Here is a 27,319-nt window from a genome sequence, read left to right as displayed (position 1 = left end):
GGTTGCGATAAAGCTTTCAACCTATCAGCTTTTGGTATGGTGAGTTGGCTTCTCTATATGCGCAATTGACCAATGGTACACCAATACATTCATAAAGAACTTCATCTTGTTTATTTGCTAGCAATATATCCCTTGCCCGATCTTCTACTGCCAGGTGACACAAAGCTGGTAATAACATTCGGAGAACATCTGCATCAGATTCAGTTTGATTTTTATCCTGACTAAGCCTGTGCGTTCTTGCAGCATAAAATGTGTCATTAGCTAATTGAAGCATATATGGTAACAAAGCGTACACAGCCCGTTCTCATGGCCGAAGTTTCTGTGGCTAGCCAAACAGCTAAAACACGCACCATGGCACAAACAAAGGATTTTTCTTTTGGAGGTAACTTATCTTTGTTCTTATCATTTGATACTTTAGTTAAAACTGATATTACAGCTGAAAAGGCACCTTTCAATGCTGTGTATATTGTTTGCTTTTCCTTTTGTTCCAAATCTAAAGTATCATTGGCCATATAAGCTACAGAAAGTTCTAAGATTATAAAACATGCTGAAATTAAATCACCATTTGCCAAAGCTTGCTTTAAACTTTTGTCATCCATCTGCATACGAACTTCAATTGCACTGAGTTGTAGGAGAAGCAAAAGAATTGCTTGGGATTTTCTTCTTCATTTCTCATGTCCATTCCACACCTAAAACATCAATTACAGCAGATGCAAGTTTCAATGCTGGGTCTCGTTGGTTTTTACCAATGCGGCTGCCCAATATATCACTTAAACCTTTAAACAAGCTGCCAGGCCAAACTTCAGTGTCAGCCGTTCGACCAACAATGCTACGTCTACAATTAAATAATAGAGCTCCAAGTATGGAACACAAAGTAAATTTTCTCTCTGTGTGATCAGTTTCAAAATCCAAGCAAATACGATTTAATAAAGCATGAAAATTTTTAGGATCTAAATCCCAAGCTGAAGGTCCAAATTTACTGACCAATGTAACTATTAAATTCAGGGCTTCATCAGTCTGAAAACTTTGTTGTGCATATATTTGAGACATCTTACCAATAGCGCCTCCTTCAAGCAATGCTTTCTGCCCAGGTTCATATGAAGCTATGCTCTGAAGACAACTATAAGCTTCGCTAACAACAATCAGATTATCATCGTAATCATCATCATCAGCTGTTTGAACAATATCCAAGAAAACTGGAATGTTTTTCCAACATTTCTTTATGTGTAGCGAGTTCTTCATCTTGACAAAAACATGTAAGTATTGATAAAGCAACACTCTTATATACAAGTGGGGGACAATCTTCGGGAACATCAGCACTTAGTAATAACTTCTTCAAAAACTTGAATCCAATGGCTTCGAAGAGAGCCTTCTTAGCAACTGTTGTACAATCTTTACCCTTCACTAACTTTGTCACCATAAATAACGCGGCAAATTTTTCCGTGTCGGTTTTTGCACTTTGTAAAATAAGGATACATTTTTTAACAGGTTCAGATATTGAATCAGCCATGGTTAATGAACACTTAAAACATTAATCCAGCCAGCGTAGCGGTATGTAACTAAATGCGTTTAAGAGATGAAAGTTAGGTTATTTATAACTTACGATAGAGAGCGATCCGGCCTATATTGGGAAATGTACGCGTCACTAAAACTTCGACTTTCCAGCATAAACTATATTACATCTGTGCACAAACACTACGAAATATCAATGTTTTCATGTTTATTTTAAAACTTGGCACCAAAATAGAACGTGTTGAAGCCATTTTAAGAGGAACTGTCAAAACACCCTGCGACATCTTTGAGCAATCGCTAAACTCGAAGCGGCATCTAGCAATATTTTTGGAAACAATGAAATAATGAAGAAAAAAACAAAAACGCGATTACAAAATGTAGATTGTTACTACATATATGAACAAAGTTTTCTTATTCACGTATTTTTTATGTTTTGCTAAAAGATTTTATTAAAACACATTGCCGCCATTTTGTACAACTGTCAAACGCACAGCGCCATCAAACGGTTCATTTGGAAAAACGCGGTTTCAACCAACAACGAGGCAAAAATGACATGAGCACTGCTGCGACAAACTTATAAAATAATTTACAAAAATAATCATGCAAAATTGTTATTTTTACGTACCTTCATACAAGCCAATGTATCCGCTTTTCTTGTCGGTATCAACGTGTTATCTAAGTCGAAGAACAATGCTGATATCGCATTTTGTTTCTGAGCACGCGAAGCTGCCATCTTTATGTGTCAGGGCACTATTGTCAAATGATAATGGACTCAGCCGCAATGGTTATGGAAGCTAGCAACTTTTCCGGCAACGGAATCGACCAAGATCAATACTTAATTCTAACCAAACAATAAAATTATCTAGTTTCTTGCGAGAATGCGCGAACTTTCTGCGCAAACTATTATCTGTATTTGTATTTTATTAGATTTTCTATATTTATAGAAATTGATAATTTTAAGAACTATTGAAATGCGACATCGCAGAATTATTTCACTTACAACGGTGAACAACGCATGCGACAGACCCGGGACAATTGTCTATATATAACGGTGAGGTTTGTTTTTTCTGTGCAATTTCAACCATCTAATAAATTTATTTATTGAAATTTATTATAATTTTGTCAAAAAACCATCTCTTATCGAAGGTTTGATTTCGAATTGTCTCTTAATTATTCATAAAAGCTTTAAATTACAAACAAACTAAAGATTAAGGATGGCATGCCATTTGAATAAATGTTCGCATCAAGTAAATTATTACTCACGTTAAAAACTTAGCAAGTTAAATTTTTTAAAATTGATCACACACTATTATTTTCAATAAATTAAAATAATAAACTATGATTTATTTAAAAGTTATAGCGAGTAATGTTTATTCTGAGTACTCAAAATTGGTCTTACAAATTCCGATATACATAAATATATTATTGCACTAATAAGTTATAATTATTTATTTTAATATTAAAAAAATGAAAAAAAAATACGTTTACATATATATTTAAATATTTTTTAACGTGTAAGATAAATTGAAATGTATACATATGCAAATTTTATTCGATTACATTTCACTTACATAAATATAAAACGCAGAAGTTAAAACTAATTAATATTGTGACGTATTTTCTAATCAATAACAAAATATTGTCGATGCTTGATATGTAAAATAATAAATATTAGCAATCGAACTCTATAACAATAGGATAAACAAAAAATAATATTTGCGTCGTTATGGACGGTTAAAAAACTATCATAAATAATATAATTTTGTTAGTATAAATAAAAGAATAATATCAATACTTATATAATATACGAAAAGTGATTACATTTTTAGGTTATGACCAACTAGGGAAAGTGAAGAATGCAGAGTGCAAGTCTATAAAAATTATATAATGTATTAGAAAAGATAGAAACATATAGAAACAATTCAAAAATTTAAATTTTACATAGCAATTAGAGTCAGTCTTGACGATGAAAAAATAATATAGTTATGATATTTATATTTTTGTAAACGATCAGATTTTTTAATAAGTTTTGTTCATTTTTAAGAAATATATTATTAAATTATTATACTTCTACACTTGCATCAAATATTTGAAGTGAGAATTAAAAATAAGTTATCACCAGTTAAGACCATGGTTTCCAACCTGTGGGGACCAACCCCTCATGGGGGGTTAATTTAACAAAATGATAAATAGATATAAGAAATGAATGAATAAATAATAATTGTTTGTGTATATTTTTACATAATATTGTGCATTTATATATAGCCTGATAAATATATTTATAAATTTATTATTATAATAATTTATAAATTATAATATCAACTGAGTATTTATAAAATCACGTTGCTAGAAAATTTAAGAGTGTCGCAACTATAGATAAATAAGTATAAATCTTTAGCATAAATAAGATCGCAACATCTTTCTTTAAATAAGGGGGAGGGGGTATGAAAGGTTGGAAACGACTGGCTTGTGATATTGAACTTAAAGGGACTAACAACTGCTTTCAATACTTTTTATTAGTATTGATAATATTTGGTTTATTAGCACTTTTAATTAACTTTCCGTAGGGTAAGTTATAGCAATGGGCCGAAAATCGAAAATGAAAATTTTTGCATTTCTTCGCGTTTCAGAGGTTTCTTTGGCATACCTCAGAAAAATGGATGTGTTCACGTTTTCGGGCGTACTGATCAACCGATTTGGATGATTAAAAAAACATTCGATTCTTATTGATAAGGAGATATGTTGATTAGTTTTTCGCAAAGGCAGGTTTAGCCGTTATGGAGATACGGAGCAAAAAGTGAAATCGAGTTTATGAGAGAACGGAATCATCTAAAAACATTCAATTTGTAATGATTTGGAGAAGTGGTGATTAGTTTTTGGAAAAGGCAGGTCTAGCCATTTCGAAAATACAAGAGCTAAATGTACAAAAAGTGGCAGTTTTTGAGAAACTAAGCATCCGATTTCAACAATTCAAAAAACTTTCTGCTTGTGTTGATGAAATAATTACTTTTGAAAAAAAATCAATTTTTTTTTTGAATATTGAAATTAATTGAGATTTCAATTTTAATTCTGTTTAAAGTTCTAAAGCTCACTTATATATTTTAAGTGAACAATTTTAATTTTGTAATTTAGTTTATATTATTCTTATAAATATTAGACAACGTTAGAGTATAATCTATTCGAAAGCATTTAATATTCCTCGACCATTTTGTTACGGTACGGAAAGTTCCAGCAATTTGCCTTAAAGCACGATGCTATACACCACTAGTTATTATTTAAATAGTTCAAATAAATATCATAGAAGAAACATTGGCAACGAATATCGAAGTACTATATAAGTGGAGCAAACTTTTCCATTACTTTTATAATTTATTAACACGTAACAAATTGCGTCATATAAAATATTTACTAACGTATGCTACTTGGATATTATGATTTAGTTATCGAAAAATCGCCAATTCAAATTTGTAAAGCATACAAAAGTCAATTCAATAAGTCATATAATTTTATTAACAAATATACAATTCATAATACATGCGTTTAACAAGGTTATATAAAAACATTGGAATATATCATTTTTATAAAACTACAATCATGAAATGTAAATGAATCACGTATATAAAAATGTTAAAATGCTTATGGTTCGAAATATTGTTCATAAAATAATAATTAAAATATTTTGCAAATATTTTGGATATGTATTATATATTTTTATGTATGCAATAATAGTTCTTGTTTTTTTTTAATAATCAGTCGTTGTGCGCACATAAACCTTACCTGAAGGCATAGAAACAGTGTCAACACCTTTGGGAAACAGTTTGGCTGCTTCCTCATTCTGAACGGATGGCAGGATCATTACTTTTTCACCAGGCTGGAAAATTGATAAATTTGATTATTACATTTATAATACAATATTTTATATGTGTATTTACAATATTTGATTTGATATTAATTCATAAGCTGTTGTGACGCACTTTTTTAACTACGTGGTTTTGTTAGAAGGCTACCCAACTCTAAACCTCTCTATTGATGTATTTTATTATTAGAAATTCTGTAATAGGTAAGATTTTTAATTTGATAAATGGTGGGCAATGAAAGGACTCCGGACTGCTTGGTATCAGGCTGTCCGAGGTTGGTATTGAACCTCAAACCTCTCATTTAAAAGGACAAAGCTCTAACCACTAAGCACGGAGAACCCCATTCATAATACACTATTTATTATAATTTTATTAAATTAATAACTTTGCAATATATACATATAAATATAAACCACTTGTATGACAAATAAAGAGATATAGAGATATTTTATATACGATTATATGTAACAAGTAGATTTTTTTTTTTGAATAAACGACTAAGAAACTAAATTAGAGAAGATTTCCGCCATTGCTCTATATATTTATGGCCACGGATATTTCCTCTTTGGTGAATTTTTAAATTCAAGTTGGAAATTCAGTTCAGAGTTGTAATTCAGATTTTTGCATAAGAAAGAATATCAAAGTTTAATTTATATTATTTTTTTCACGAATAAGATGAATAATGAAGCTACTACATATCAATTATCATATTTGCTCTATTGCGTTTATATAAAAACCTGTTTAAGTATTAAATTTATAGATTTTTTAACAAGATACAAATTTTACTTTTGTTGAAAATTATTTTAAATTAAATGATAAATGTTCTTATCACAACTGAAACAAGATATTCGATATTGATTATAATATCTATATATTACTATCTAGAATCAAGACGAAACAAATTATTGAAATTAAATTGAAAAAAAAAGATAACTCTTATCTGCAAACTGTGATTTTAAATCCGGTTATAAATGATATATTATAAACTTAATCAGTTAAATTGTTAAATACTAATGTCTCATAAAATAAAGGATTCAATTTTGTGCATATTCATCAATGTAACCTAAATTAGCTTTAGCTGCATAATTAAGTTCAACAGCTTTTGTATGAAAAAGAACTTTAAATTCTGTAGGTTGTATGTCTTCAGTAAGTTCTTATATGGACAAATGTTTATTGTATATCACCTTTTAACATGGAAATAGTAAAAATGATGTTCAAGTAAGACAATAGCCAATGGTTTGGAAAATTTGAATCCAAAAACGTGATGTGGAGGAAGATGCACAGTGTTAAAAAAGGCAAATTTATATAAAGCAACTGTTTGCTAATGAAACAAATAAGAATTCACGCAATTTTTCGCCTCAAATTGGTGGATTTTTTTAGATAAAAAATATTATGTATTATTATTATTTGTATATTAATTTTATTTAAAGTTATTGAAATAAAATACTTACAACCCAGTTGGCAGGCGTTGCGACGACTTTCAGACGATCAGTCAATTGCATAGAGTCGATCACACGTAATACTTCGCTGAAATATCAAAAAGAAGTAAATTATTGATACGTTTATTTATAAATAATAAAATTATATATACTAAATCATGGAATTTTATATATCACCAATTTCACGGAAATAATGAACAAAGTATTAACAATATGAACTATTCTGCTCTGAACATAGATTCTGCCGCAAGTAAGTCATATTTTGTTAACAATACTTCGGGATTATAAAAAACCGAACCTATATGGTTATTGATGTTATCATGGTTAACAAGTATAGCGTGCTTTTAATTTTTTTGTCTTTTCTCTAAATTTTGAAACGCCTGTGAATGTATGGAAAGACACAATCCAAGCAGTTGAGTTTGTAACTAAATCTTTTTCAAGTAAAATTTCTTTAGGCGCGACTAGGTATAAATCCGTAAAAATTGGCAGAGTCGAGTGCCAATGATTCGTCATTCGCTCTCGATGATATCATTTCTATATAGGTCGATTGTGATTAGTCGTCGCGTATGTGAATATAGACCTGTCGTTATCACCGATATCTACAAGAAAATCAGCATAGATAAATAAACATTTTGAAGTTACATGGTAGTACAAATCTTGATTTAATGAAAAATGTCTGAATCAGAAGAATATTTTACCCTGTTCCTTGAAAATAATAAAGCAAATTAATAATAAAAAAATTAAATAAACAATTAAGCGTAAGTTTATTGATTAGAAATTATTTCTTTATTATTCGTAGTTTCTATAAATCTTTGAAGTTATTAAAATGGAAAATACTTTTTAGGCAAGACAGATATTACAGCTGTTCAAAGAATGAGATTATATCGCCAGCGAAAAAGTAAAAAAAATACAAGCAGTCATGTGTATGTTAATTTTAATTACATGAAGTTCTTCAAACAACAATGAAGTTGCAAAAACAATATTTGTTTAGGCCTCGTTTAACATAATCCACTGTGTGAACAAATATTATAGAATTTATTAATTAGCAATTACTTCATTTCTTCAATAAAGATTAATTTCTAAATGCTAATTACAATGACAAACCGATCATGTCATATTTGAAGTATGACTTTAATTATAATTATATTATATATTATATATAATTATATAATATATAATTATATTATATTATATAATATATAATTATATTATTTAAAAACAATAATGTATACATTATTGTTTTTACATAATATACATATTTTTAATGCTATTATAAATATATAGTTATTAATTTGTCATTATATAAATGTGTATAATGGTTGACACTAATAAATGTGTGCATCACGAGTGTTACCATATTACTAATAAGCATTATTCAAAATTGTTATATGATGTATTTATTTTCACTTAAATGCCATCTTGTACAATCCAATAAGTTTTACTTCAATGGCATGTGAACCTTACGCGCACTCTTTTTTTTAATTACATCAGTGAATAATAACATGAATATAAATAAACTAGAGTACAAAATAAAGGATAGTATTTTCATTAATAATAATTCACGGAAATAATAAACAGAATGACAAAAAGATATTTTAAAATAAATTGAGGTTCTCAAATTCACAGTGTTGCTGGTATGAACTATTCTGCTCTGAACATAGATTCTCCCACAAATAAATCATATTTTGTTAACAATACTTCGGGATTATAAAAACCGATTGGTTATTGATGTAAACGTGGTTAACAAGCATACCTTTAAATTGTTTGTTTCTTCTCTAAATTTTGAAATGTCTGTCAATGTATGAAGAAACACAATCCAAACAGTTGATTTTATAACTAAAGGGTATGAAAAATATTGAAATCTTAAGTTTTTCATACATTGAAATATATTAGTCAGAAGCTTATACGGCGAATGAAAATAATCAATAATAATAATTATTGTTTTATTCGGCGCGTTGGATTTTTTATTATGACTAATGAATATACTTATATACAAGATATAAATAAATTTTGGTTTTTAATAAATATTTCCATACTTATATACATATAATTTGTCGAGACGCGCGAAAACGACGAGCCTTATGCTTGCTCGTCGCTCTTGCAAAGCGTATTTATATGGGTGTTCTTGTACCGGCAGCGCGCGTACTAGCTTAAGTTTTTCCAACTTTTCACCCACTTACATTTAAATGAATTTTTGAATAACAGAAGAAAAATGTACAGGCTTTCGAATGATATAAAAGTAGTCAAAAGAAAAGATAAATCATTTTTACCTTTCCACGCACTAACAAATAATTTTTTCACATTATTTGTTATGAACAACATAGACAAGATCAGTATAAATAGAATGACGTTAACAGTTTTTCGATATCTCTCATATTTCCGACAAAAAGTGAGTTTGAAAAAAGGGGCCACTTTCACATGTTTTCACTGATATCTCGGCCAAATGCTGAGCTACGGATTTGAAATGTTGTATTTCGAATTTTCTCGAAAATACCTATAAAATGGCATCAAAATTATTTAAATACCAGGGTGGGGCCAATTCTGTATGGAAACACGCCCAGACCCTTTCATAATACCCTTTCGTAGTATTAGTTTTTTGATGAAAAGACAAATCGCATAATTAATAATTGTCCTATTACCAAATTCTACCAAATATATGTTGTTAGTGCATGTGATATGTATATGTATCAAATTAAAATTTTATTAATACGTACTCGACATTACGTCCAGTGCTGAATGGGTAAACCATGGCCAATCTCAATTTGTGGTTCGGATCGATCACGTACAAAGATCTGACGGTCATGGCGTGAGCAGGGTCGTCCTTGTGCTCTTCGTCGATCATGTCCAAGGCAACAGCCAACTCGCGTTTCGGATCGGAAATGATTGGGTACGGGAATTTTCCGGGAATGTCCTGGCAGTAAGACTTGATGTCCTGGAAAAAGTTCATTCTAATTAGTAAAGAGTAGGTGACATGATTTTCTTAGATTTGTAGGAACGGAATCGATATTATGATATTATAAATTTTTAAGTTTATAAATGTGAAATCCCTAAAAAGCACCCAACAGATATTACTGCATAAGAATTGCAATCCTATCCTATCGGGCTTGTCAAATGAATACATTAGAAAATTGATTTATCAATTTATCTATTTACTGCAGGATCTCAATATGATATTGAATTAAAGAAGCCATAGACCTTATATTACATGGACTGCTAGTCGAGCGCAAAATGAGTACTCGCTCAAACGTAGATGGGTATGTGACGTCACATGTCTAAGCAAACATAGCCGACGACGATCGCGGACTCTTCCGATTTTATTTCAATAATATAATGTAAATTGTGATGGCTGATATGTTTGTAAATTTTTTTTTTTAACTCGTTTTATTTAGCAATCAGAAATACATAAAGATTCCTATGAGCTAAAATGACAATGTTTAAGAGCGATATCTAAGAAGAGCTCCAATGAGATCTTCTCAGTTTAACAATTACTATAATAATATTATATTAGACCTAATCTAAGACTAAGTCTGAAGGCCATTACCGTTTCAATCTCCTTGTACCATAAGGTTTAGTAATTTCAACTATAGATGGGTTCGAATGTTAGTCCAGTTTGCGTTTGTATTTTTCCTTGAATTCTTGGAACGTTAAATGCTAATGTTTGTAAGAAATGATAATAATATTTATCCTAATAGTTAATTTAAATCAAATATTTTCTGCGATAGTTTTATTTGAATAATATAATGACAATTGGGCTGATAATTTTGTAAGAAATGATATAATATTTCCCCTGTAATATAAATGTACATAAAATCGTCCTGTTAAAATCGGTTTATATGTGTATTGTGAGGCCTATGTTAGGCACGTAAAAGGTGACATATGACATTTGATCAATCGAGAAAGTCCACGATTGTCGTCGGCAATGTTCGCTCAGCAAGTGACGTCACAGTCCTTTCTATGTTTGTTTATTATATACAACGGAAAACATATGAGGACTAGCAGTCCATGTAGGGTAAAGATTAAAACACATTATGTAATAAATAAATATTAATTAATTTTTTAACATTAATTGAATTCAGTGGCGTACCTAGGGGGGGCGGTGGGGGCGGTCCGCCCCGGGCGGCACTTATTTTGGGGCGGCATTTTTTAGTTTATTTATACATAGTTGTAAAAAGCAACTTATTCATTTTATATTTATTACTTTCGTAGGGTAAGTTATAGTAATGGACCGACAATCGAAAATGAAATTTTTTGCATTTCTTCACGTTTTGAAGGTTTCTGAACATTTTGGCATACCTCAGAAAAAATGGAAGTGTGTGTGTTTTGTGTGTCCGCATTTTTTCGTTCACGTTTTCGGGCGCCCCGATCATCCGATTTGATGATACAGAAAATAGAAATCGAGTTTTTGAGAGATTGAAACATCCGATTTGATTGATGCAAAAAACTTCAATTTGTAATGATGAGGAGAAGTGGTGATTAGTTTTTCGCAAAGGCAGAGATACCAAGCAAAATGTGCAAAAATATCTGTTTTTGAGAGAACTAAGCATCCGATTTGAATGTATTAAAGTATTCTACCTAAAATTCAAATGCTCACTTATATACTTGAAATAAATAATTTTAACTTTGTAATTCAGTTTATATATTTCTTATAAATATTAGACAATGCCCTTTATTTCAAATTTGATTGATTGAGTTTTGTTTATTTACTTTTCTATAAACATATATATAAGTTACAGTATTTATAATTATATATTTGAAAACATTTAATTTTTCTCGAATATATCATTACAGTACTGGAAGTTCCAGCAATTTGCCTTAACTTACAATGCCATACACCACTAGTTAACTTCCCCAAAGAGAAGTTTATGTTTTCATCAAAAAATCCGAATCGCTAATTTTATGTTTTCTCGACGTTTCAAGCCATTCTGAATCGAATGAGCCCAAATTTGTTAAAAGTATGTGTGTGAACATATTTTTTGTCGTAAATTGTCGTTTTTTTAAAAACGGCTAGACCGATTTCAAAAATTTAAAAGTCACTCGATATATCTCGATGAGGACTATTATTTGTCAGTTTTGTGCGACGATCGGCCAAGCTGTTTCTTTATAAATCGCAGAAAAGTGAAAATTTTTTCGTCTACGTTTTAGCCTGCAATTCTGAATTGATTTTGAAATTTTAAAAACCGTTCGAAAGATATTAGTTGGGAATCGTGCTGATTAGTTTTTGGTAGAGATCGGCCGGGCCGTTTTCTTAATAAAGTCTTTAAAAAAAAAAAATCGACGATTTTTATGATTATTTTTTTGAAGGTAGATACCATAGTCTTCTAGATCACACTAAAATATTACAGTCCTACGACAACTGGTTTAGCTTTAAAAATTCGTCAAAGTTTGCAAAAATTAGTTTCGTCTTTTTGGCATTTGTCAAAATTAGACTTTTGATCGACGTTTTCTCAAAAAAGCCTGAACCGATTTCAGAAATTTAAAAACCATTGATGTATCTCGATGAGGCATATCGTTTCTCAGTTTTGTGCGACGATCGTCCGAGCCGTTTCTTTGTAATTTGGAAAGAAGTGTTAAATCTTTCGTCCACATTTAAGCTCATACTACCGAACCGATTTTAAAAAATTAAAAACTGTTCGAAAGATATTAGTTGGGATTGATACTGATCAGTTTTAGGTAAAATTCTACCAAGCCGTTTTTTTGTAATTAACTAAATTACAAGAAATTGAAAAAAAAATTAAGGCGATTTTTATGAAACTTTCTTTGGCTAAGTATATCATTGCCTTATAGAACTTACTGAATTATTACGGCCTTACGACAAGTAGTTTAATTTTAAAAATTTATCAAAGTTAGAGAAAATGTTTTTCTGACGTTTGTTAAAAATAAAATTAGATGATTTAGTTGGTATAACGATAGTGTACTTGGTCTTGAACATAGTAAGCCATTAAAGTCCTACGGAAACTGGTTCAATTATACTTATTGATTAATTAAAATTATTGATTTTTGAAAATTTGCTTTTAGAAAATACTCCGAGTTAACGTGTTTGTTCGTTCGTTTGCAATGATGTGTAATAAATCCACTCGGAATACTTTTAATCACTCATAAATTAATTTATTTTTTATTGATTAAGTCGGTTATTTACACATTTCGGGAAGTTCATGTAACTTGCCTCAAGGCAAAATACCAGTACCAACTAGTTTTCTTTCTTGAATTATAAATGATCATTATGATTTTTATTATTGTCAATATTTGATTTATATGAATTATGATGAACCATATGATTTAAAATTTTATTCCTTTGTGTATATAAATGTATATTTGTGTAAATTTTGAATTCTAATTTAAGAACAGGTTAATAATTTTATTTTATTGTATTCATTAAAATTCGTTGAATTCGTATAAGCATCTTTACGATTTTTTTCAGCGATTTTTCCTATTTTTTTATATCAGCTTATAAATGTCATTTCTTTTGAAAAGTTTATATGATTACTTTGAAGTGATTTATCAATATTTTTTTAAATCATCAATTTTTTTTTGGAAATCAGTCTGCTAGGTCTGCAAAGCCTTAGGGCATTATATAATTATGTTGACGAGTGCATATAAATATGTCTGAAAAAAATTACTCTGTGTATTAATTAATATTGATTAAGTAACTTAATAATTTTTTAACTTCCGTAGGGTAAGTTATATATAGTAATCGCAAAAATGTCAAAACTGAAATTTTTTATATATCTTTACGTTTCAGAGAGGTTACTGAATTTTGGCATATCTTAGAAAATATGGATGTGTGTGTGATACAAACTTTTGTCGATGATTGTAGGAACATGCATTAACCTATTTGAACAAAACATGCGATTCGTACTGCTAAAACGTGCTAATTAATTTTTGGTAAAAGGCAGGTCCAGCCGTTTCAAAGATACTGGACAAAAAAGCCAAAAATTATAATTTAGTTCTTGAGAGAACGAAGCGTACGTTTTAAGTAATTCAAAAAACATTTTATTTGTATTGACTAAACAAAGAACTGTTTTTGGGATGTCAGGTCTAGAGGTCTAGCGATTACGGAGAATCAATAAGAAAAAGTAAAAAAATGACATATTTGGCGGTCCAAAATGATCATTAGATATATCCACGTCAAATTATCTGATATTTTCTAGAGATTTTGATAATAAGAACAAATTTAATTTACATTTCTATGGGTTCCGTATCAATGTCTAGCCGTTTCGCTTCGATATTTCGTCTCCAAAACAGCTGCGCAGCGCGATTGATTTGAAAAAAAGTTACAAATTTTAAAAAAATTTCAAAATATAAAAAAAAAATTCAAAAAAGCCATTTTTTTTCCAAATTTTCGAAATTCTCAAAAATATATTTTTTTCAGATTTTAAAAAATTTTTAATCTTTTTTAAAAATTTTATGTTTCGGTACGAGAAGTGCCAGCAATTTTCCTTAAGGCACGATGCCATTCACCACTAGTTTATTTGTGTTAATTTATGAAAACTACTATTTGACTGACTTATAATTGAAAGGGCGGCAATCTGGAGACCGCCCCGGGCGGCAAAAGTTCTAGGTACGCCACTGATTGAATTGAATCAAGATTTGCGGCTCATTTTATACAACCAAGGTATAAAAAAACAAAACCGTAAAATAAAAACGTGCAAAGTCTAAAGTGCGGTAAAAGAAAAACGAATAGTTTTATTGTAATATATTTATTTATTATTAACATGAATTAGAATTTAACGAGTCCAATGAGCTATTGTGATGATTTTTTAATAACGTTGCTTTAAATATGGCAACCCGACGGCCGTCTTATCTCTATTTGAAGAAATACAATTATTACTTTAAAATTCAATGCTCGATGTGGAGCCCCTGAATGGAACCCCATAGCCCTAAACATTATGACACGCTCTATAAATTTAAATTTTGAATATGAAATATGGAATGGCCCTTGACAATTATCACTATTATCTTGGCCCTTGACACTTCAAAAAATCTAAAAACTAGAATAGCAAATAAGAATTCGCAACACTCTTACGCACATTTTATTATATTTATTATAAACATGTCCTTTAATATTATTTTTACCCATATCAATTAAATTCATAAAGATAAGCTCTTGAATGTTTTCAATTAAAATAATTGCAGTTATTTAAAGATGGTCATCGTGACGCTACACAATTATATTGAATTAAAATAGATAGTCGTTGATATTTTATATTTATTTTTAGAGATATTGAATGTGTGCATCCGCAACTGGCACTGTTTTTTTTTTATTTGCATAATTATCAGAGTAATTCATAAGCGTCATAAGATGTGTTCAAACTATATTTGAATAAGTGATAAGGCCCCAAAAAATCAACTAAAAATTATTATCTTACTTGCTGACCCGGCAAACGTTGTTTTGCCGTAAAAAATATGTCTAGTATGAAAATAATTAATTGATTGCAAATTGGTATGTAAGTGAAAGGGGCAGCTAACAAAAAACATATGAATAGTTTATCCACATCCAAATGTTTCTGGATAATATTAATAGTCTTTGCAAGAACCAACCTAATCTGAAACTGATTCTATTTATATCAATTAGCACATTCACAGTTTCAAGTTTTGATATATAATTACCGCGCTTTTGATTAATTCATTAATTTTTTATTTGCAAAGTAAAACCCGTAATTCATTTCTGAATTATGTTGTTATGTGGCATGCCCAGCGAATTGACTAATATTTATGCTTTAAATTCTTATTTATAGTATATTTTTTATGATCTATATATGTTTACACATACCTATAGTATGCAATTAATATAACTTTGATTCATTGATATTTTCTTTCGTACCTACTATATTTCTTAGCAGTAATAATATGATATATTTTAAATATTGTTTCATTTCCTTAATGAGTTTATTTTGATTACAAAAATGAAGTGTTTTTTAGTTGAACTTCGCAACTGTTTGCGGTGAATCCGCAAATTATCCGTTTCATTGAAGTGCTCTTTGATAAACCACATTTTTTGTTTTTTGGTCTGACATTAACACAAACAAAGCGGATGGTTTTCCAACTCGTGAACAGGCAACGTATAACTGCCCATGTGAAAAACAATGATTTTCTAAATAATTTATGTGAAATTTATCCCGCAAACACTAAGCGATTGGCCTTGCGGCTTGTTAATTGTCATTGCGAACGCAAGGCGAACTGGAAATTGCAATCGTTTGAAGTCAAACGGAAGGCCAGTCGGAATCATTGGTATTCGAGGAATACCACTAGAGATGACGCTGCATGTGAAAAACGATTTTTCCGCTTTTCTGGATTTTTTTCTTCATTTTTTTTTTGTTATGAACTTCACGGAGCCCAACGAATGCAAAATTGTCGAAATCGGTTCGTGCGTTCTGGAGTTCATATCATCAGGAAGGAAAACTCGACTTATTTTTATATAAAAGATAGTACGTTTTGGAACGAAATAGATAAATACTGTTTATTATAGAAGATATGGAATAAAATGTATGTAGTTACTATTTTAATTACGGATTTACACTACATTATTCATAGCATGAAATTTAAAATAGTTATTAAATAAGATTTAATATCATTTGCGAAAATCAAAAAAAGCTCGATAAAAGAGACTATTTTCAAATATTTGCAATGAGCTAAATAGTGAGTCGAGAAGATAAATAATCGTATACCGAATTTATTCAGAAAGTTCTTTAAAATATCATTTGAATAGTCTAAATAGCAGAGAGGGCAGAGAGGCAGTGTGAATGTGCTCTTTATGATATCTAAATTTATACAAGCGTTTCTTTGCATACGCTTCCATAAAAATGAAACATGAATCAAATTATTAAGTTGAAACAATTCTCATTCATTAATAAATTTATCGTTCGTGAATGACTTACATTGACCCAGTCCTTGTGGCTCTGCAAGTCGTCGACGCTCAGGGCGAGCAATTTGGTGTTGCGCTTGACGAAGTGCGGCTGGTGGACGGCCATGCGACCCAACTCCGTGGTGCAGACGGGTGTGAAGTCAGCTGGATGGGAGAAAATCACAACCCAACTAGAAAAATGACAAAATGTTATGCAAGATGTTGAAATTTATATACAATTCATCAGAAACATTGTGCTTGTTATACGAAAAATTTTAGATATACTTAATTAGTGTCAAGTTGTAACTCTTTGGCAGTATTTTTCACAAGTCAGATTTGGCATTATTTTTCACAGATCAGCAGCACAGGCAACAAAGCAGATTAGTCAGAAGGTATGCATGTTGCGATTATTATTAGTCAAACTGGTGATGGGGTCGTAAATTCCATTCATTCTCACATAGTATTGGTAAATAAAAATCCTTCCTTTAAATATACTAAGTTGCTTGTTGCGAAATCCATGGGCAAGAGTTTATTTTACATATTTTTACATTAAACATAAATATGGCGTATATATAGAGGGATGGTGGGAGAAAACACTATTACCAACCTCACTAATAATAATGGCGGGACATTTGAATTACAATATATATATATATATGTATGTATGTATATATAACATTACCTTTGACATCATAACATGTCATTACATAAAAAATGTGGCAAACAATTTTGTCCAGTATACAACAGCATATTTTAAGATTTTCTAATCATTTACTGTTAATAATTATCTATGAAAATATATCAAAAATTAAAAATGGCACTTTTAAGAAACTAAGAATTACAATAACAAATTAGAATTCTTAGCACTATCGTAACATTTTAACCTAAAATTTATTTTATCTTTTCATACAAAATGTCAAAATGCTATAAATTTGCTGTGCAATCAGGCCTTTTACACATAAAATGCAATTTCTCTCAATATGTTATTATACCCCATCACAAAGATGCAGTTATGTTGTAGTGGATATGCAACATTCGTAATAATTATAAATAATATTACAATTAACTAATGGTCAATATATGAACAACGTAGTTCTTAGTGAATCATACCTACAACATTGTATGCTCAAAAATATCCTTGAAAAGCCTCAAATGTGAGCGATAACACTCATGCGACTCTTAAGACTTTATAACAAGCTTTTTTCGAGATTTGTGCGTAAGTTAGGTTTTCTATCTAAAAATATTTAGTACCATTTTGCATGAAAAGCCCTACGTAACATTGGTCTATTTGACGGCAGAATCGGCCCCTTGTTATATATAATTAACCTAAAAACTAGTGGGACGCATGACATCGTACCTTAAGGCAAATTGCTGAAACTTCCCGCACCAAAAATTATTATTTTTTTAAAAACGATTAACATTTTTGAAAAAAAATTACTTCGTAAAAAATTAGATTTTTGAGTAACTATAAATTTGACAAAAAATCACTTTTTTTGAAAACGCACTTGCATACACACACGCACATACACACACACATACATCCATTTTTTCTAAGGTATGCCAAAATATTCAGAAACCTCTTAAACGTAAAGATATATAAAACATTTCATTTTCGTTTTTTTGCGATTACTATAACTTGCCCTACGGGAAGTTAACAAGAATGATTAACCACTGGGTTGCCGCCGTTAAGATAGACGCCAGAACATAACGGATTAGACGCTGTATGGGTGTTATGTAGTTATGAAATTTATTAAAACTCTCCTTCGATTAACTCAGGTTATTGGGTTGACTATGGACTGTGTTAAATACTGATTTATTTGCTATTTGTTGCAGTTCTTATAACAATCACTGATTTGTAACTAAGGTATAATGAAAGAAGATATATTTCTTTCTTATTTATTAAACATACAACTACTTTTAGAAGTAGGCAATTAGTTCCATTAAAAATTCCGCTACCCTCTCTACCAGGGGTGGCAACCATTCCGTGCAAAAGCTCAATGCAATGAAGGTTGTCACCTTCATGGCCAATATAATAAAACGAAAATACGTCCGAACAGCTATATAGAACAAAAGTAAAAAATAATATTTAGAAATGCAACCATATTGTTGTATAAAACGCTTATTCAAAGTCCACATGCCAGAACTTGAAAAACAATTGTCAACGCACATCATCCATTTAATCATCACCAATTAAGATTATGACTATATAGCATGGGCTGGTTGGGGGCTCGAACTAATCTCCTATGTATAAATAGAACAAACTTTATCAAAGTAGATATTATTTGTTATTTACGCCGATTTGCTTCCTACAGTAGATTATATTATTCATGTTATCTAAAATCTGATTGTTGTACACAATGACCCAAAAAATTTCATCAGAAAATAGTCTTCTGGACAACACGAGGCATAGCGTAAGCATTTGAATTAAAATTATCATCGTTATCATAGACATTACTAGTAAATAATATTTTATCGAATAAAAATGGTTATGCTTAAACATATTATAAATTACACTACAAGGTCTGATTTTGGTATCTATAGAAATATCATGTTGTCATTCTAATTTGTGTTATCAGAAAGTAATTAAGATTCAATTACGATATAAAAGTAGTAACTTTTGTAATTATGTACTTTATTTTACTTGAACAGCACTCAGAACTTAAGAGTTCTATAAGATATTGTGATGAATTTCACCTCTCTTAAGCTAGCAAGACCAAACTAGCAAAATCGATCCGGACCTGTTGTATTATTTAGTACTTATTTTGCACTAATTTGCACCACAAAAAAAAAATTTGTACTACGTGCCGTTTAAAAAAAACACGTGGCGCTGCAAACTTTAATATTAAGCTAGCAAGACCACTTTTTGTTTTTGAAGAAAATAAATAAAATTTAACGGAAATTGATTAATTCGAATTTGCACTAATATGCACCACCAAAATTAAATAAAAAAAATCGAAAATAGCTACTAAAATCAATACCCCATGACGCCCGGTCCGCCCTAATATGATACTTCCATATCAGAGCGTTTTCAACCTACAATTTCAAAGTAGAGAAAAAAAAATTGAATCAGCAGAATCAAATGAAACTAATACAATAAAAACATTATAATATCTAGTATTTAAATAGAGAATTTCAGATTTTGCACCACTGCCCTTCCCTCATTAATCAACCCCAAATTGTATTTACTTCCATATTAGAACGTTTTCAACGTACGAGTTCAAAGTATAGAAAAAAAAATTGAACGAGCAGAATCAAATGAAACTAATACAATAAAAACATTATAATATCTAGTATTTAAATAGAAAATTTCAGATTTTGCACCACTGCCCTTCCCTCATTAATCAACCCCAAATTGTATTTACTTCCATATTGGAGCGTTTTCAACCTACAACTTCAAATTTACGGGATTAAAAAATTTGGGGTTGATTAATGAGGGAAGGGCAGTGGTGCAAAATCTGAAATTCTCTATTTAAATACTAGATATTGTAATGTTTTTATTGTATTAGTTTCATTTGATTCTGCTGATTCAATTTTTTTTTCTCTACTTTGAAATTGTAGGTTGAAAACGCTCTAATATGGAAGTATCATATTAGGGCGGACCGGGCGTCATGGGGTATTGATTTTAGTAGCTATTTTAGATTTTTTTTTATTTAATTTTGGTGGTGCAAATTAGTGCAAATTCGAATTAATCAATTTCCGTTAAATTTTATTTATTTTCTTCAAAAACAAAAAGTGGTCTTGCTAGCTTAATATTAAAGCTAGCAGCGCCACGTGTTTTTTTTAAACGGCACGTAGTACAAATTTTTTTTTTGTGGTGCAAATTAGTGCAAAATAAGTACTAAATAATACAACAGGTCCGGATCGATTTTGCTAGTTTGGTCTTGCTAGCTTAAGAGAGGTATGAATTTCTTACCATATATGTGGGTTTTTTATAGATAATTACTCAAATTGTAGTCGCATCTCTTTGTGATGAATTATTATAGTTTTGTAATAATCATTTTTTATTGATACAGCAATGCCCTATCAGGGCTGTTTTCACTTGGAAACATATTACTATGTAAATTTCCAATGAATATCCGATGACACTGCTACTTGATATCAGGCTGCTCGAGGTGGGTGTCGAACACGGGACTTCTATTTAAATATCGTCGGTTTACTAACTGCTCAGACAAGAGCAATTTTTTATGTTCAATTCCAAAAACCTTATGTGATCAGTAAAATCGGAATAAATCCAAAAAATTTAATATTTAGAATAAAAATATTATTCAATGTTTTATAAAATCATGCATAAGAAACACGATGCTAGTAATTTTTAACTTCCTGTAGGGTAAGTTAATCGCAAAACAATCGAAAATTAAAATTTTTATATATCTTTACGTTTCAAAAGTTTTTGAACATTTTGGTATAGAAAAAATAGATGTATGTGTTTGTGTATGTGCGTATGTGTGTGTGCGGATACAAATTTTCGGCGACGATTTTGGGAACACCGATCAACCGATTTGAATAATTCAAAAAACATTCGATTTGTATTGATAAGGAGATGTGCTGATTAGTTTTTGGCGAAGGCAGGTCTAGCCGTTCCGAAGATACGGAGCAAAAAGTGCCAAATACGGTAACTCAGTTTTTAAGAGAACGGAACATCCGATTTTAATAATTCATAAAACATTTTACTTCTATTGAAAAGATGAAGACTGATAAAATTTTTGGGAAGGCTGGTCCAGCGGTTATGGACTCTCAATAAAAATAAGTGAAAAAATGTCATTTGACGGTCAAAAATGTTTATTGGACTGAATGTACATCAAATTATTAGATGTTTTATAGAGATTTTAATAATGTGTACACATTTTGTGTAATTTTTTTTTGTGTTCCGTACTACGATTTTAAATTACGGTACGGGAAGTTCCAGCAATCTGCCTTAAGGCACGATGCCATGCAACCCACTAGTTTTGAATAGTTAATCAAAAAGAAATGCTAAATTTTAAATATATTTTTTACATAAAATTCTATGAAAATATATTAATTTATCATATTTAATTTAAATACGATTAATATCTTCCAGTATGTGAAGAATACTTATGAAATAGGATGAAAATCACATATTGTTATTTAAAATTTAAATATAAAAATTAACCAATTCAAATACTACAGCTAAAATTTGAGCATTTGTTATTATAATTGTTCAAATTCATGAACATATCGGTTATTGAATATCTATACTCATTTATTATTCATTGTGATATGTGAAATATGCTATGAGCCAACTAGAAGCAATAATATACAAATGGCTATTGTATTAAACTTTCAGAAATATTATTGTTTGAGATTCCAATTTGAATAATCAAAGGTGAAATAAAATACCACACACATATATATTAATAAAGATTATTATTATTACTGTAGGCATAATTGAAATTTTGATCTGTAGTTCAAAACTAGATCATATTAAAGAGTGAAATATATTTTCAATATAAAAATGTTAATTTATGCATCCTTATTTTTTAATTTCCCGTGGGATAAGTTATTGTAATCGTCCAAAAATCGAAATTGAAAATTTTTACAGTTCTTCACGTTTCGAAAGTTACTGAACATTTTAACATACCCCAGAAAAAATTGGTGCGTGTGTATATATGTATGGATACAATTTTTCGTCCACGTTTTCGGGAGCACGGATTAATCGATTGGACTGGTTTAAAAAACATAAACGATTCATATTGATGGAGAGATGTGCTGATTAGGTTTTGGTAAAGGCAGGTCCAGTAGTTACGGAGATAAAGAGCAAAGAGTGCAGAAAATAGAAATCGAGATTTTGAGAGAACGGAGTATCCGATTTGACTCATCCGAAAAACATTCATTTGCAATGATGGGGAGAAGGGGTGATTTTGGCAAACGCAGGACCGGCAGTTTTGGAGATACAAAGCTAAATGTGTAAAAAATGGCAGTTTTTGAGAGAAATAAGCATCCGATGTGAATGATTCAAAAAACTTTCTGTTTGTGTTAATGAAACTATTGCTTTTGGAAAAAAAAATAATTTTTTTCAATATTCAAAAAGAAATTTTTTTTAATATCGAAAATAATTTGGATTTTAATTCTAATTCTAGCTATAGTTCTAAAGCTCACCTATATACTTCAAATAAAACATTTTAACTTTGCAATTCAGTTTATACAATTCTTATAAATATTATACAATGTTCTTCATTTTAAATTCGATTGATTGGGTTTTTTGTTATTCAAATCGGTTGATCCGTGCTCCCGAAATCGTCGACTAAAATTTGTATCCAAATACACACACATACACACATGCATCAATTTTTTCTAAGGTATGCCAAAATGTTCAGAAACTTTTAAAACGTGAAAACATATAAACATTTTCATTTTAGATTTTTTTGTGATTATTATAATTTATCCTACGGGAAATAAATATTAACAAATATTATACATATACAGATAATGATATTCAAATAAGATAATTGCAATAATAGTATAAGTCGCTGCATTTTGTTTTATGGGTGATGAAAACTTTATACAAGTAATAAATAATATGCTAATATTACCATGCATTAAGTGATTACTATTTTTTGAAAAAATATTGCTAAATTTGGGAATTGCCATAAGGTTTTTGTCATCTCCGATACTTTGTTTATAACTAGGTGGAACAAACACCGTGTGAACTTCCGGATATTTGTAAATAATCGACATAATGAAACGAAATGCGATTTAGCAACTTTTAAAATTGTCATAGAACCAATTTCGACACGACTCATTATTTGAAACTTCTTTGGACTTTTATAATTCAACCACTTATCGTCAGCCCATAATATTTAATGTTTGTAATCGAAGGAAAGATGTTAAACAATTAATTACTTTAACACTTAATTAATTAATTACCGTTCATGTTCAGGAATCTTTCAGAAAATATATACAACTAGTGGTGTATGGCATCGAGCCTTAAGACAAATTGCTGGAACTTCCCATACCGTAACGAAATGTTCGAGGAATACTGAATGTTCTCAAATAGATTATTATTAATATTGTAACATTGTCTAATATTTATAAGAATTATATAAACTGAATTGCAAAGTTGGAATTATTTGTTTAAAGTATAATTAGAACAGAATTAAAATTAAAATCTGATTAATTTTCGATATACGAAAAAAATTTTATTCGAAAAAAAAATTGAAGAAAAAGTTGAAACATTTTTTTTTCAAAATCAATTATTTTGTTAAGACAAGCAAAAAGTTCTTTGAATCATTTAAATCGGACGCTTAGTTCTCTCAAAAACTGCCATTTTTTACACATTTAGCTCCGTATCTTCGAAATGGCTGGGCCTGCCTTTGCCAAAAACTAATAAACACTTCTCCCAATCAATACTAATTGAATGTTTTTTAGATCATTTAAATCGGATGCTCCGTTCTCTCAAAAACTCGATTTCTATTTTCTGCACTCTTTGTTCTTTATCTCCGTAACTGCTTGACCTGCCGTTGCCAAAAACTAATCAGCACATCTCTCTATCGAAAGGAATCGAATGTTTTTTGAACCATTCAAATCGGTTGATCCGTGCGCCCGAAAACGTGGACCAAAAATTGTATCCATCCATACATACACACACACACACAACCATTTTTTCTGAGGTATGCCAAAAGGTTCAGAAATCCTCAAAATGTAGAGAAATGCAAAAATTTTTAATTTCGATTTGCGGCCCATTACTATACGTATTTCCCTACGGGAAGTTAAAAATGTTTGCGGTTTCCTGCAAATTTAAAAAAAAACGGCTTGACTCCGTGCATCTCACAAAACTAATGGGCGTCCTTATCGAGTTCCATCGAATGAATTTTAAATATTTGAATCCGGGGCAGCCATTTTTGAAAAAAACATCGTCAAAAAGTCAATTTTTTATCACATAATAAACACAAATACACATACTTTCTCAAATTTTGGTCTCAAACAATTCAATGTGACATGAGAAAACATAAAATTAGCAAATCGCGTTTTCTAACGTAAACATAAACTTATCCTCCGATAAATTAAAATATTTCAGGCATAAAAAAAATTTAATTATTCTCACCTATCGCCAGACCAGTCGTAAAACTGGATGGGTCCTTCGGTGGTGTCAGCCTTGAAATTGGGTACTGTGGCTCCTAATCTCATTTTGAAAAATGTAATTTTACAACAATAATATAAAATAAATAAATCACTTAAAAATGTTTGAACCGCACAGTACGAGGTTTCGAAATGATATGAGACGAGTCGGGTACCAAATTAAATATTACAGAAGTGACATAACAAGTTCACCGAACCACTACCATGAAAACTGACACATATGTATTATCAATACCAATTGAAAGGATGCCGGTCCACGCGGACATAAACTCGTTCACACTAATCAGTGCACAATGATGACACTTTCGAAATTATTTCATTTTATTCAAAACACTTGAAACTGTGATTAACATTTGTTCTGATATTTAATCAGGTATTTTAATGCATGAATCCCAGAGATTAGGTAATTAAATATTTAGAATTAATGGAAAACTTTGAAAGATTATTCCGAATTACACAAAATTAAAGGACGCCATATCGTAAAAAGTATGCAACTTAACAAAATCAAATGCAGTTAATATATTTCCTATGTAATCATTTGACCTTTTTTCTTATTTTATAAACACAAATCCGTAAACGTAAATTATTGCAATTTCCACTTTACGTTATTGGAAAATAATTATAAACCATGGTTATTAATAATCATAAACCACTATTTAGTGGTGCATGGCATCGTGACTTATTATTAGACAAATTCCTGGAACTTTCCGTACCGAAATATAATTATTAAAAAAAAATTGCAAATTTTGAAAAAATTAGATTTTTGAGAAATTTTGAAATTTTTTAAAAAAATTGACGTTTGTGAAAAAACAAGACTTTTTTATATTTTGATTTATTAACTTCCCGTAGGATAAGTTATTGTAATGGGCCGAAAATCCAAATTGAAAATTTTTACATTTCTCGACGTTTTTAAAGGTTTCTGAACATTTTGGCATACCTCAGAAAAGATGGATGTATGTGTGTGTGTATGTATGTATGGATACAATTTTTTGTCCACATTCCCATTCGATTCCTATTGTTAGGGAGATGTGCTGATTAGTTTTTGGCATAGGCAGATCCAGCCGTTTCGGAGATACGGAGCAAAGAGTGCAGAAAATAGAAATTGAGATTTTGAGAGATCGGAGCATCAGATTTGAATGATTCAAAAAACGTTCAATTCGTAATCGTTAGGAGAAGGGGTGATTAGTTTTAGGTGATTAGCAGGTCTAGCGGTTTCGGAGATACGATTTAAATGTGCACCAAATGGCAGTTTTTGAGAGAACTGCCATGTCCGAACTGCCTTTAAGTGTCCGATTTGAAAGATTCAAAGAACTTTCTGCTTGTTTTAACAAAATAATTGCTTTTGGAAAAAAATGTTTTTTTCAATTTTTTTCCAAAAAATATTTTTTTTGTATATAGATAATAATTCTGATTTTAATTGTAATTTTGAATTAATTGCTAATATCTTTAAACAAATATTTTCAACTTTGCAATTCAGTTTATATAATTCTTATTAGACAATAATCTTTTTGAAAACATTTAATATTCCTCGAACATTTCGTTACGGTACGGGAAGTTCCAGCAATTTGCATTAAGGCACGATGCCTTTAATATAAAAAATATCAGTTTTTATTTATTTTATTAAGATTAGTCTTCCAAATATATTAGAAATGATATTGTGTTTATAAAAAATATAATAAAATGCATATAAAAAAAGAAAATATTAAATGTTCATGAAGGAAATATGAAAGAATCGCTTTTTGATTCATTTCCCTGTTACGTACGTTATTTAAGTATTCAGTATTCGGCCAAATAAGAAAGAGTAACCGAATAGTTGTTGCAAGTCAAGGCATAAAAATTGAATATACATGTAGTAATATAACAACTGCGAACAGTAATTACAATAATACGAACAAGTTTAGGCGCTGAAAACCTGCCGAATATTCGGTATTCGGTCTCTGGAGCATGCCGAATATTCAGTATTCGGCATTTTGCCGAATATACTATTCGTTGCAAGCCTAGTCGCAATGTAGCATAAGATTCTGCTTTTAATCCAAAACTACAACTAGTGGTGCATATGGCATCGCGCCTTAAAACAAATTGCTGGAACTTTCCGCTCAAAAAATTTTTTTTTTTAAATAACTTTAATTTTTTTTCAAAACTTTCAAAAAATTAGATTTTTAAGAATTTTGAAAAAAAAAACTTTTTATTTATTAATAAAAAAATTAAATTTGATTTGTCGATCCCGTACTTCCTTCTTGGGCTGGAACGCGTTCCGGATATTGGAAAATATTGTTGATTTTTTAAAATATTTGTCACTTTTTAAATGCATATTATAAATAAGACTTTGAATCAAACCCGAACCGAAACCGGAGTGCAAAACGTTTTCTTGCTGAACCGGAATTCGAACTGAACCGAAAAAAATACGAGAACTAGGTTCTGAACCGTTCTAGTAAAAAAAAAATATTAGCGCCGCATCCCTGCTATAACAGATACCAAATCGAAAACAGGAAAATATATTAAATTAACTAAAATTAACATAGGCTTTAAATGAATGAATGCTATGTTAGAAATCTTCAGCTGCTTTCTTGTTA

At 30.1% G+C, this 27,319-nt stretch overlaps 1 protein-coding gene and 1 pseudogene across 2 annotated transcripts in view; both read right to left on the bottom strand.

The window, feature by feature from the left end:
• Nucleotides 1-1,760, bottom strand: part of LOC113386892 — a 5,563-nt pseudogene extending 3,803 nt beyond the window's left edge.
• Nucleotides 1-24,889, bottom strand: part of LOC113384822 (peroxiredoxin-6-like) — a 40,522-nt gene extending 15,633 nt beyond the window's left edge. The window contains exons 1-5 of one of the 2 annotated variants that reach the window (XM_026622585.1): nucleotides 24,712-24,889; nucleotides 16,684-16,840; nucleotides 9,523-9,740; nucleotides 6,821-6,896; nucleotides 5,007-5,383 (exon numbers count right to left, since the gene is read on the bottom strand). In XM_026622585.1, coding sequence (XP_026478370.1) covers nucleotides 5,255-5,383; nucleotides 6,821-6,896; nucleotides 9,523-9,740; nucleotides 16,684-16,840; nucleotides 24,712-24,794 — 663 coding nt within the window. In that variant the 5' untranslated portion in view covers nucleotides 24,795-24,889 and the 3' untranslated portion in view covers nucleotides 5,007-5,254. Of the gene's footprint in view, nucleotides 1-5,006; nucleotides 5,384-6,820; nucleotides 6,897-9,522; nucleotides 9,741-16,683; nucleotides 16,841-24,711 lie in introns of those variants that run through there. The other variant, XM_026622584.1, reaches the window with a different exon arrangement.
• Between the last annotated feature and the right edge of the window lie 2,430 nt (nucleotides 24,890-27,319).

The sequence above is a fragment of the Ctenocephalides felis genome, unplaced genomic scaffold (assembly GCF_003426905.1).
Source record: "Ctenocephalides felis isolate EL2017-DRISC unplaced genomic scaffold, ASM342690v1 CF-g0.4_SCAFFOLD_03571, whole genome shotgun sequence".
Lineage (NCBI taxonomy): Eukaryota > Metazoa > Arthropoda > Insecta > Siphonaptera > Pulicidae > Ctenocephalides > Ctenocephalides felis.
Note: the sequence above shows the minus strand (reverse complement) of the source record. Positions and strands in the feature narration are given on the sequence as shown.